Here is a 13,087-nt window from a genome sequence, read left to right on the forward strand (position 1 = left end):
GAATTCAAAATATCAATTAAAACTGAGAATCTCCTTTCTCTGTGTTATCTGACCTTGGTGCCCAAAGTAAACCATGTTTTAGGTCTGCAATTTCAGTTGGGGGATTAAACGCGTATGTCACGGCAACCAAAGTTAACATTTCCTTTACGTCTCTAGTTACAAAACATGCAGAAGCTTATCCAGTGCTTTTAACTGATCCATCAACATTTTATTTTGTAAAATTTATTCTTGCTTCTAAGACAATAATTAGCATTTTGAATCTTACATATTCTTGCTTCTAAGACAATAATTAGCATTTTGAAATTCTGATAAAGAAGTTTTTTCATTTGAAGAATCAAAACTATAATATTAGGCTGATCATTATGAAATAATAACTTGTTCCTAGCCTCTCAAAATTTCCAACAAATCGCAAGATAAATTTCTAAATAAAATTATTTTTCTTTACTTTCTACGTCGGTGGCTTTATACCTGCTGTCGTTGTTTTTGGGGTAAGAGTTCAAGTTTGAAGAAATTTTTTTTAATAAGATGACGATTTTTTTGTTCGGTGCGTTGTGTTTTGAAAACACCCAAGCGGATATCGATTTTTTAGGTGTTTATGTACTTATCCATGACGGTTTTCTATTACCGTTGTCTTTCTAAACACAATGATGGTATTTTGCTCTACCGTCGTTTTTTTGTGGTTGTCTTTTTCACTTTTTGTATTAGTGTTTGTAAAATTTATCCCAGGAGATTTCCCCGTAAACAAATTCACCCCATTTTTAATCTTACATATTCTTGCTTCTAAGACAATAATTAGCATTTTGAAATTCTGATAAAGAAGTTTTTTCATTTGAAAAATCAAAACTATAATATTAGGCCGATCATTATGAAATAAAAACTTGTTCCTAGCCTCTCAAATTTTCCAACAAATCGCAAGATAAATTTCTAAATAAAATTATTTTTCTGTAGTACCCTGTAAAGAGGATTGGTGCTTATATCTTGGTAGTTAACCTGAGGAAGACTATATTGCTATCACTTTGAAACTTTGCCAATAGCTGCAGAAGAATTGAGGACACAGAACCATCAAAGTTAGCCATTAGGAGGAGGCTGCCACTTAATGGGGTTATTAGGATCTTTTATGCGGTTCCGGGTATTTTTTGGTAACAAGCTTGACCCACCAATTGAATTCATCGTTAACCATTTCTAACCTAATTTTGCTAAACTGAATTGACTCGCAGATCTAATAGCAAGCCCACCTAACTCTGTATGCAGAGACACTTCCTTCCACGACATGTGAGACAATTTTGCCTCCATAAGACAAAAGAACTTCCAGCAACTTTTATCCAGCAATTTTGCCTACATATGAGTATTATTGCTTGGCACTCATTGATGATGTTTTGGTCAGTTTGCAGATTTTAGAGTCTGTTGCAAAACTTGATGCCTTGACCTTGCTGGGGCTTTTTTCAGGTAAAATAGCAAAGGCAGAAATCTCCTCTATCTAGTTTATAAATGCATGCATGTGATGTGAGTCAGCCTATTTCTCTCTCTGGAGGAACCTTATCACATTGGATTCTTCCGCCATGGATTCTTCCTCCATGGTTCATATTATCAGGTACTCGAAAATTTAAAAATTTTGTCATGCAATTTTTTTTCCCTTTCAATTTTGATCGGTAGGTACCCATCACAGTTTTAAGCATGCTAGCTCTCATTATTGAATATTTCATTTTAAGGCCACGAATAAAAAAAGTGAAAACAAAAAAGATAAGCAATTGAATGAAATAATTTAATGCTTTTGGAATGGTGTAGCGTAGAAATACTGTGCATGCATGTACCTCTCATTACTTGAGTACATAGGTGTTTGAATAAAAATCCAAGACACAAAGTCAGAAATACAAATTAGCCTCATCTTTATTAACTGATCTAATCAAAGTCAGATATGTTACAAGTTTCAGCTATTTTTACTTTGCTGCATTGTAGTTGGTATCCACCATCCAATCAAAGGCATCCGCAGAACAAACCGTGAGACCTATGCGTGATGTTGGACCACTTCTTCCTTTTCAAGCACTGGTGCATGAGACTGAAGTTGCTGAGAATGCGTCTTGCAAAGAAGATGAAGAAGGTAAAAATATAACATGGGATGACTCTGCTCTTCCCGATCCATGTGCTATATTACATGTTACTAACAGGAGAAAAATGCCACCTAGGAAGAAAAGCTTACCCTTGGTTTGTACTAATTTCATTACATTTTTCTGTTCTGAACTTTTGGTAATCCACATTTTGGAGAATTAATGTCTTATATTATTGTAGGCTGTGTTTAATTATGTTATAAAAAGAACGGTGTGTTGGTTATTTAATATATACATCTCTCTCTCTCTCTCTCTCTCTCTCTCTCTCTCTCTCTCTCTCTCACCTTGTATATAAATAACCCCACCCCACCCGTCTTCCTCTTCATCACACAACAAAAACAACTTGAGCAGCCACTCAAACTCTCTCTTCCTCTTCATCACACACAACCCACCACTACTCTTACTCTTCATCATCATCATTTATGGCAGGTAGGATAAGTGATGCGGAATGGAGGCGCCTTGACAGAATTGCGAGAATGGAGAAGAAGGCAGAAGAAAAGAAAGAAAAAGAAGAAAAAGAAAAACTTGAGGCAGCCAAGTCTAAGGATGAGAGCTCAGGGAGTGGAGAGGGAAGTAAGAATAAGTAGAAAGGCATGAATGTTTTGTGTGTAATAATTTCTTCACTTGTTGGGGTAGTCTTGTTTCTCTTCTGTGTTTTATTTCCAACAAGTGTGATGAATTTGAACAATTAATGTCTTGTATTATCGTAGTGTGTGTTTAATTATGTTATAATAAGAATGGTGTGTTGGTTCTCTATCTCTCTCTCTCTCTCTCTCAACATTAATTGATGATATTGGTGCAGGAAAAGATTTATAGTCTGCAAGCTTTGCTCCTTTGAAAACCTCCAAATCTTAAATTCCAGGTGACTGTCTTAAACTAAAAAGGAGTCCAGCATTCCTCGTCTCCAGAATATCCTCAAACATAAAGTCAATTTGAATGTAAAAAGTTGAATAGTTTGATGAATTATCAAACAACTGGTGTAAAAATTGATAATTAATAGATAGAACAGTGTGTGAGTCTCAATCAAGATAATAATTCATATATGATCAGCTGAAAAACAACAAAAAAGGAAGCTCTCATTATTGATCAGTAGGTACCCATCTCAGTTTTAAGCATGCCAGCTCTCTCATTATTGAACATTTTTCATTAAAAAAGTGAAAACAAAAAAGGATAACCAATTTAATGAAATAATTTAATGCTTGTGGAATGGTGTAGGGTAGAAATACATGTGCATGCATGCAAGCACTCCATCATAAACCTACGCATACATTGGACTTCTAATGTCTCGTTCTATCTCCCTCTGTTTTTTATTACCTATATAATCAAGTTTTCACCAGAAGATACAATCATGGAAACCTCAAGCTTCTTAAACAGTACAACTACGCAAGTCTTCTTTTGTTTATTGTTAGGAAGCTAAGTTTCATTAAAAGGAAAACGAAATTCTACAAAAATGTGGACAAGATGGCCACTGGACATAGGTGTGATACCTCGCATTACTCGAGTACATAGGTGTTTGAATAAAAATCTAAGACACAAAGTCAGAAATACAAATTAGCCTCATCTTTATTAACTGATAATCAAAGTCAGTTATGTTACAAGTTTCAGTTATTTTTACTTTGCTCCATTTTAGTTGGTATCCACCATCCAATCAAAGGCATCAGCAGAAATAACCGTGAGACCTATGCGTGATGTCGGACCACTTCTTCCTTTTCAAGCACTGGTGCATGCGACCGAAGTTGCTGAGAATGAGTCTTGCAAAGAAGATGAAGAATGTAAAAACATCACATGGTATGGCTCTGCTCTTCCCGATCCATGTGCTTTATTACAAGTTACTAACAGGAGAAAAGTGCCACCTAGGAAGAAAAGCTTACCCCTGGTTTGTACCATTTCCATTACATTTTTCTGTTCTGAACTTTTGGCAATCCACATTTTAAATCTCCATAATCTTGCAGGACAATGATTTAGTAGATTTGCAAGCAGAATAAGAATATTTGCTTATAAAATTTGAAAAACTCAGGTTAGTATATTTTATTGTTTCTGTTCCTCAAATAAAAACCTGGTACAAGTTTTCAATTACCAAATTCATGACAAACATAAACAACTTCGTCAAACTACCCAGAAACAACTTCCTCATAATACCCACACATAACACCAAGACAAGAGACTAACTATAAAGAGCCTATCCGAATTAGACAGTAAATCATTCAAATACAACAATTGATTCAAACATTGTCTTCCTGGAAGTACGCAGACATAACTTCCTAAGCAAGCGTAAGCTAACATGAGTGAAATCAACGGTAGCGACGAAGGGAGAGGGTGGTGTTTCTCTTCCAAGTTGCCCTGCGAGATGGTCGTGCCTTGTGGTATAGGTGTCCCTTTCCACTCAATCCCCTGTACTTCTTCCCAGCCGAAGTCAGCCCACGAAGCTCCCTGTGCTTGTGAACAGGATTGCAGAGCCAGTTGATTCTTGGATCATTTCGGATAGCATTATGAGCAACATCGACCAGGATTATCTCAAAGTACTTGTAAGTCGAATCCTGCACCCATAGAATAGATAGATTAGCAAAGAAGAATAAGCAGGTGCATCGCCACAAAATAAAACTACTGCCAAGCCGCCCCCAAAAAGAAACAAACAGCAAAAAAAGTACTGCAACCCAAGTAGTACAAGAATAGAGAAGTTACAACTGAGTCACCTCATTGATCCAGTATGAATTCAGAACCCTAAGCCCAGCCAATTTCCGGCCAGCGCGCTCCTCGGCAACAGATCTCAAGCTGCGTTGAAACTTTAGTTGTGTCACACCTTGGTTTGTGGGCTTCCCATATACGATACCCTTTGGAACAGGCTTCTTGCGACCACCACGCCTTACACGGACACGATAAACAACATAACCCTGGAACGCATTTTAGTAGAACAATCAGCTGGAAGATCATAAACTACTTAACTTGAGCACGGCTGGGGAAAAAAAACAAAATATAAGATGCAGACGGAAATAGTGCACTTTATCGAGTCAGGGAAAAAGAAAGAGCCGTCAAGAGTTCTCCCTAGGTAGATGATCGATTGCAAAGCATGAAACTTATAAACCTCTAGATATGCATAAGATAGATAGTACAGGACTGTATTCCAGTGCAACACACAAGTACAATAATCGTTCCATAGAGTTGAAAGATCAACATAGTCATGTACAAGTCAAAAGGCTGGACACCTTTTAACCTTAGTGACGAAGTTTAGATAAACATAATTTCAACAATGAGTTTGCGTATAGGATGGATCCATGAAATTATCATTACCTGCTTGGCCTTGTAACCCAAAAGACGAGCCTTGTCAGGGCGTGTGGGTCTTGTGAGTCGGACAATAGAAGGATGCTGGCGATACTCAAAACAGCGCAACCTCTGCAGGAACCTCATCACATCGGATTGCTTCTTCCTCCACAACTCCGATGGATACTTGTAAGCTCCTAGTATCAGCAAAACACAACAAAACCAAATGTTCAAGAAAATATCTGTGACATCTAAAACTAACTACATCTCGTCACAATCTCAAACAGTACCCCAAGTGCATCAGTTTCTACAGTAAATTTTCCAATGTTATAATTGCAAATTTGATGCTTTTCAAGGAAATGAAATACCCCATTACCCAAAGAAAATAAGAGTTTCCAATTAAAGACATTTTAAGCAACTAAAAATCCTTGGTGATGCGTAAAAAAACATCATCTATGAAAAATTTCGTGGAAATCAAACAGATGTAGCTTCAGTGATATTCTACATCAAACCAAAAACACTAACAGGAAACAAAAAATAAGGTGCTAAAACCTTGAAATGCGGTGTGTTGCCTAAAAATGTAGGACACAAGAAAAATGAAGAAAATATTTTTAGTTCCCAGGTTTGATCTTTCACAAGCTTGGAAAACAAACAGCTTCAGTCAGGTAAGCATCAGACAAATACCAACCCAGTTACAATAAATTGTCCATTTTTCGAAATTCAGCTTCTAACTTTCTGCTACCATCTTAATTTTACATGCATAAGTAACGTACACAAGCTCATTAAGGAATTGTGATATGGACAAGAAGGAAAGACTAGGAAGAAACAATGAAATTATGGGATTCAAGTTATTTTGCTAAAGAATTCTGATTATCTTTATTCTTCAAGTCTACATGGCCTTAAACAGGTTTACATTTACAACTAATAATCTGAAAAATAGGACTGCAACAGGACTCCACTAACTCAGCTTCGTAACAAGCTATTATTCCAACAACTAACTCCACTTCCTACCTTTTAGCAATTATCCTATTAAATAAATACTAAAGAATTATTCAAAATTTAGAAAACTAAAGCAAAACAAATAATAAGCCCATTGTAACCAAAGTGTCAGTGTCTCAGGTGAGAGACACGGAGAACAAGAGAGAGAGATATACCCATTGTATGAGCAATGAGCTACAAGGCGCAGGCTTCGGCAGTTGTGTTAGGGATTTCGCCACACAGAGCTACGAGTTGTGAAGAAACCGACCTCAGCTTTTATAGTGGTTGGTCGGGGACTTCGAATCTGGGCCGTCCATTTCCTTCGAAACCCTAATATTAAATTGTCCCGAGACCGAGACGACGGCGTGTCGCGTCCCAAAGAAACGACAGCATCTTTTTCGGCTTTTTTAAACAGGCTTGGGGCAGGCTCTCACAATTTACTCTTGGGGCCCAAATGACAAAGGGAAACATGTTTCTAAAGGGCCAGGGTCCCACATTTATGCTGATTTGGACTCTACTTCTGCGCCCTGCTCAGATCAAAAAAATAATCTTCCTTTTCTTCTTTTTCTGTGTTTTTTTTAATACCAAAAAACTATTGTTGGATGCGGTTCGATGATCGCAATTTTTGAGTAAAAGTTCAACATAATTTATTTATTTTTAATTTTTTTGAGATGTATCTTAGGAATTTTCAGCAAAGTGAAGAGGCAATTTAGGCATAGAATTGTAGTTAGGACAGAATGGTTGCTGCACCAAGACCAATTATCATTCCTCCAAACCTTGTTACGTCGACTCCCGCATCTATCTCAACCATGGCCTAGATCTCCGTCAAAATCTTTGATGAAACTACAATAGCAGCATGGCATTTCATCTCATTAGATATCCAAGAGTTGGTTAAGAGTATTAGAGATGATGATTCGTGTTGATTCAACAATGAATTAGAAGATTTTTTGTTTTTGGATAATTCCGTTGAATATCTTTTGTATTCATCCAAAAATTACTAAATTTTACTATTTCAGTTATGTTTATATCATACATACAATTTGAATGAAAAGGAGTCGTGGTGGTTGGGGAGCGACAATGGGGAGAGAGAGAGAGAGAGAGCGCGCTCTGAGAGAGGAAGAGAGAACTGCGAGAGAGCTCTAAGAGAAAAAAGAAAAAGAGTTTAGTGGACAATAAGTTTGTATTTATAGATAGTATTTGCGAAATGTATGGCTAAGGGTGGTATATTGGTGCATTAAGTTTTGGTGTGTGTCGCATTTTCTGACTTTGCAATGGAGAAGTGAAAGTGCATTTCTTTTTACTAAACACTTGAACAGAAAAGCCATTTTAACAAAATGTATTTTTTAATCATTATATACAGCTCACAACACTTTCACAAAAAAATTTACCAAATACTTAGGAACTAATTATTATACAAACATTTTCCCAGCTGATTTCTCTCACAGCAAATCTGACAGCGATTATTTTCACAGCACAACAATGTCAAACTAGCCCCGAGTCCAAATCAACATAAATGTGGGACCCGCGCCCCTTTAGAAACATGTTTATGCCATGGATTTGGGCTCCAAGATTATGGGTAAATTGATTTTAGAGCCAAAAAAGACGCTGTCGTTTCTTTGGGACTGGACACGCCGTCGGATCGAGACAATTTAATATTAGGGTTTCGTAGGAAATGGACGGCCCAGATTCGAAGTCCACGACTATAAAGTTGAGGTTTCTTTCACAAACTCTACTGCCGAAGCCTGCGCATTGTAGCTCATTGCCGATATAATGGGTACGTCTCTCTCTCTCTCTCTCTCTCTCTCTCTCTCTCTCTCTTGTTCTCAGTGATACTTCATACGAATCTATTTTATATGCATTTGATTTTTAGCTTTCCTTTTTATTATCTTATTTACTTCTTAAATTCTTTTTGGACTGTTATGCTTAGCGTTTATTTGGTTCGTAAATCCCAGTAATGGCAAGTGAGCTTGTGTGCTGTGGATAATTTATACTTTCCTACGTGACTTGTGCGTGTAAAACCAAGATGGTAGCAGGAAAATGAAACCTGAATTTCGATAAATGGACAATTTATTTCAACTGGGTTGGTATTTGTCTGATGTTCTGAGGACCTTGGTTTTCCAAGGTTGTGAACGATGAAAACTTCGGAACAAAAATTGTTTCTTCTTTTTCTTGTGTCCTCCATTTTTCAGGCAACACACACATTTCGAGGCTGATAGTGTTTTCATTTGATGTAGTAAATGAATGCAGCTAAGTTTGTTTGCTTTCCCCGAAATTAATCATGGATAGTGTTTTCGACACAGCATTTTAATGATCAATGATTTTTAGTTGCTTCAAATGTCTTTAATTGGAAGCTCTTATTTTCTTTGGGTGATGGGGTTTTTCATTTCGTTGAAAGGCATGAAATTTGCAATTATAACGTTGGAAAAGATAATGTAGAAACTAATGCACTTGGGGTACTGTTTGAGATTGGGATGAGATGTAGTTAGTTTTAGATATCATAGATATTTGCTTGATCAATGATCTATTATATAACATTTGGTTTTGTTCTCTTTTGGTGATACTAGGAGCTTACAAGTATTCATCGGAGTTATGGAGGAAGAAGCAATCCGATTTGATGAAGTTCGTTCAGAGGGTGCGCTGTTGGGAATATCGCCAGCATCCTTCCATTGTCCGAGTCACAAGACCCACACGCCCTGACAAGGCTCGTCTCTTGGGTTACAAGGCCAAGCAGGTACTGATGATTTCATGGATCACATCCTATACGCAACTCAGTGTTGAAAATTTGTTTATTTAACTTCATCACTAAGGTTGATAGGTGTCCAAAAGCTTTTGACTTGTACACATGCCTATGTAGGTCTTTCGACTCTGTGGAATGATTATTGTAGTTGTGTGTTGCACTGGAATACAGTCCTGCACTATCTGATGCATATCAAGAGGTTTATAAGTTTCATGCTGTGCTTAATGATACATAATTGCGTACAATTGTTTCAGTGAGTCAGCACACTTCCTCTTGCGTGTTGTTTCCTTGTGTTCTACCAGTAGGCCCAATCCAGTATATTTGCTGGGTAAAGCAGCATTCCGATGATTAAGCAGTTTGCCTAAAAAGGGTGCTTGCCTAAAATCAGTACATGCTTCCGGAGACAAGCTGTACTAAACCAAACAATCAATCATCTGCCTAGGGAGATCTCTTGATGGCTGTTGCTTTTTTTCTGATTCGATAAAGTGCGCCATTTCAGTCTGCTTCTTATATTTTGTTTTTGTTGCATGCTAATTGTTGTCTGTTCTGATGTACCTTTTGTTCCCCATATGTGCTCAAGTTAAGTAGTTTATGATCTTCCAGCTGATTGTTCTACTAAAATGCGTTCCAGGGTTATGTTGTTTATCGTGTCCGTGTAAGGCGTGGTGGTCGCAAGAGGCCTGTTCCAAAGGGTATCGTATATGGGAAGCCCACAAACCAGGGTGTGACAAAACTAAAGTTTCAACGCAGCTTGAGGTCTGTCGCGGAGGAGCGCGCTGGCCGAAAATTGGCTGGGCTTAGGGTTCTGAATTCATACTGGATCAATGAGGTGACTCAGTTGTAACTTCTCTATTCTTGTACTACTTGGGTTGCAGGACCTGTTTTGCTGTTTCTTTCTTTTTGGGGGCGGCTTGGTGGTAGTTTTATTTTGTGGTGATGCACTTGCTTATTCTTCTTTGCTAATCTATCTATTCTATGGGTGCAGGATTCGACTTACAAGTACTTTGAGATAGTCCTGGTCGATGTTGCTCATAATGCTATCCGAAATGACCCAAGAATCAACTGGCTCTGCAATCCTGTTCACAAGCACAGGGAGCTTCGTGGGCTGACTTCGGCTGGGAAGAAGTACCGGGGTTTGCGTGGAAAGGGGCACTTATACCACAAGGCACGACCATCTCGCAGGGCAACCTGGAAGAGAAACACCACCCTCTCCCTTCGTCGCTACCGTTGATTTCAGTCATGTTACCTTACGCTTGCTTAGGAAGTTATGTCTGGGTACTTCCAGGAAGACAATGTTTGAATCAATTGTTGTATTTGAATGATTTACTGTCTAATTCGGATAGGCTCTTTATAGTTAGTCTCTTGTCTTGGTGTCATGTGTGGGTATTATGAGGAAGTTGTGTCTGGGTAGTTTTGAGGATGTTGTTTATGTTTGTCATGAATTTGGTAATTGAAAACTTGAACCAGGTTATTATTGAATGTTTTACTGTCTAAGTTGATTGTCCCTGGTGACGTGTATTGAGAGCGAAATGCCGTGGTGCATAATATAATATATTAGGTTGTATTAATTTGTTGATGTATTTGTGGCCATGATCAGGTGTGTCTTAGGCCTTGTCATGACCTAATCTTAGCAAGACAATCAGCAGGAAAATTAGCTTCCCTGTAGATAGTATTGTTTGATACAATGTTACTGCAAAATTCTTGCAACACTTTTGAAGCACAAGAAGAGAGTATCAAAAGCAAGTGGAGGGGGGACCAGGGCATTATAATACTCCTAGTTGCTGTACGTATCGCATTCAGTCAGAATTGTTCGAGGAAAAAAAATACTCAATGAAATATGGTTAAAATTAGAATTCAAAATATCAATGAAAACTGAGAATCTCCTTCTCTGTGTTATGAAAATAGAGACGTCTAAAGAGTATTACATGTCAAGAACTCCAGACTTGCCGACGTAAAAAATGTTACTCACGTCTCTATTTGAAAAAAATACTGTCGTGTATAATGTAGAAACAGTCGTGGTTAACATATACTACGTTCACTAAATAAAAAACTGACATTTAAAATCTATAAAAAAGCAAAAAAGAAATAAAACTTCGACAATCTTAGACGACGCTTAAAGAAAGAAAAAATAAAAAAAAAATAAAAAAAAAAAGACGTCTTAAAAGGATATATTACAGGTGAAGAATCATGTCATAGACGACATGAAATGTGTTAACTACATCACAGGTGTAGAATGACCGAAGCTTATAACATCTTCCACGTCGCTAAACAGGAAAACACCGCCTTGTTAAACGTATTCCACAGCTGACTCTTGCTAAAATCGAAATTTAAATTATGAAAAAAGGCCACTTGGACAATGTTAGACGACGCTTTTTTTAAAACACTGACGTCTGAATAATTTAACATGGCACAATTTTATTACATACCGACGTAAAAATGCCTAACCACGACCCAAGTTTTTATCCGCAGTCATTAAAAATGATTTTGACGTCTTGAACAGGAAATAAAACGCCGTGGATCAAAGTTTGAACGGCTGTTAATGTAAACTAACGGTCGTGGTTAATCTCCTCACTATGTCCCTAGAATACAATTTGTTACCACGTTGGTATGTGTGTAGAACTGGACGTGGTTGGCCTTTTAAAAGATGCTTTTATAACCCTCATTGACGTGTGTATTCTCTAAGACGTCAATTGTTTTTGTCTAATCGACGTTCAGAAAAGTTGTCACGACAGTTAATTTGTTGTATTAATATAATATAGGGCTATTATATTAGGTTGTATTAATTTGTTGATGTATTTGTGGCCATGATCAGGTGTGTCCTAGGCCTTGTCATGACCTAATGTTTGGAAGAGAATCAGCAGGATAATTAGCTTCCCTGTAGATAGTATTGTTTGATACAATGTTACTGCAAAATTCTTGCAACACTTTTGAAGCACAAGAAGAGAGTAACAAAAGCAAGTGGAGGTGGAGGGGACCAGGGCATTATAACACTACTATTTGCTGTATCGCATTCAAGTCAGAATTGTTCGAGGAAAAAAATACTCAATGAAATATGGTTAAAATTAGAATTCAAAATATCAATTAAAACTGAGAATCTCCTTTCTCTGTGTTATCTGACCTTGGTGCCCAAAGTAAACCATGTTTTAGGTCTGCAATTTCAGTTGGGGGATTAAACGCGTATGTCACGGCAACCAAAGTTAACATTTCCTTTACGTCTCTAGTTACAAAACATGCAGAAGCTTATCCAGTGCTTTTAACTGATCCATCAACATTTTATTTTGTAAAATTTATTCTTGCTTCTAAGACAATAATTAGCATTTTGAATCTTACATATTCTTGCTTCTAAGACAATAATTAGCATTTTGAAATTCTGATAAAGAAGTTTTTTCATTTGAAGAATCAAAACTATAATATTAGGCTGATCATTATGAAATAATAACTTGTTCCTAGCCTCTCAAAATTTCCAACAAATCGCAAGATAAATTTCTAAATAAAATTATTTTTCTTTACTTTCTACGTCGGTGGCTTTATACCTGCTGTCGTTGTTTTTGGGGTAAGAGTTCAAGTTTGAAGAAATTTTTTTTAATAAGATGACGATTTTTTTGTTCGGTGCGTTGTGTTTTGAAAACACCCAAGCGGATATCGATTTTTTAGGTGTTTATGTACTTATCCATGACGGTTTTCTATTACCGTTGTCTTTCTAAACACAATGATGGTATTTTGCTCTACCGTCGTTTTTTTGTGGTTGTCTTTTTCACTTTTTGTATTAGTGTTTGTAAAATTTATCCCAGGAGATTTCCCCGTAAACAAATTCACCCCATTTTTAATCTTACATATTCTTGCTTCTAAGACAATAATTAGCATTTTGAAATTCTGATAAAGAAGTTTTTTCATTTGAAGAATCAAAACTATAATATTAGGCTGATCATTATGAAATAATAACTTGTTCCTAGCCTCTCAAAATTTCCAACAAATCGCAAGATAAATTTCTAAATAAAATTATTTTTCT

General features: G+C 36.9%; 2 protein-coding genes and 1 long non-coding RNA gene across 3 annotated transcripts; 2 read left to right on the top strand and 1 right to left on the bottom strand.

Annotated features, from left to right (window-relative positions):
• The first annotated feature begins 1,455 nt into the window (after positions 1 to 1,455).
• On the top strand, positions 1,456 to 2,861 carry LOC117613047. Its single transcript, XR_004583652.1, has 3 exons — positions 1,456 to 1,591; positions 1,957 to 2,098; positions 2,535 to 2,861. It is a non-coding gene; the product is annotated as an uncharacterized LOC117613047 (long non-coding RNA).
• Positions 2,862 to 4,103: 1,242 nt separating this feature from the next.
• Positions 4,104 to 6,644, bottom strand: LOC117613045 (60S ribosomal protein L15-2-like). Its single transcript, XM_034341688.1, has 4 exons — positions 6,518 to 6,644; positions 5,394 to 5,560; positions 4,799 to 4,996; positions 4,104 to 4,642 (listed from the first exon to the last, which is right to left on the bottom strand). Exons 1-4 carry the CDS (start codon positions 6,519 to 6,521, stop codon positions 4,397 to 4,399), a joined length of 615 nt encoding a protein of 204 aa, XP_034197579.1. The 5' UTR covers positions 6,522 to 6,644; the 3' UTR covers positions 4,104 to 4,396.
• Positions 6,645 to 8,034: 1,390 nt separating this feature from the next.
• On the top strand, positions 8,035 to 10,646 carry LOC117613049 (60S ribosomal protein L15-2-like). Its single transcript, XM_034341691.1, has 4 exons — positions 8,035 to 8,115; positions 8,906 to 9,072; positions 9,710 to 9,907; positions 10,064 to 10,646. The coding sequence occupies exons 1-4, from the start codon at positions 8,112 to 8,114 to the stop codon at positions 10,307 to 10,309; spliced, it is 615 nt and encodes a 204-aa protein (XP_034197582.1). The 5' UTR covers positions 8,035 to 8,111; the 3' UTR covers positions 10,310 to 10,646.
• The last annotated feature ends 2,441 nt before the right edge of the window (positions 10,647 to 13,087 follow it).

The sequence above is a fragment of the Prunus dulcis genome, unplaced genomic scaffold (assembly GCF_902201215.1).
Source record: "Prunus dulcis unplaced genomic scaffold, ALMONDv2, whole genome shotgun sequence".
NCBI classification, from domain to species: Eukaryota; Viridiplantae; Streptophyta; class Magnoliopsida; order Rosales; family Rosaceae; genus Prunus; species Prunus dulcis.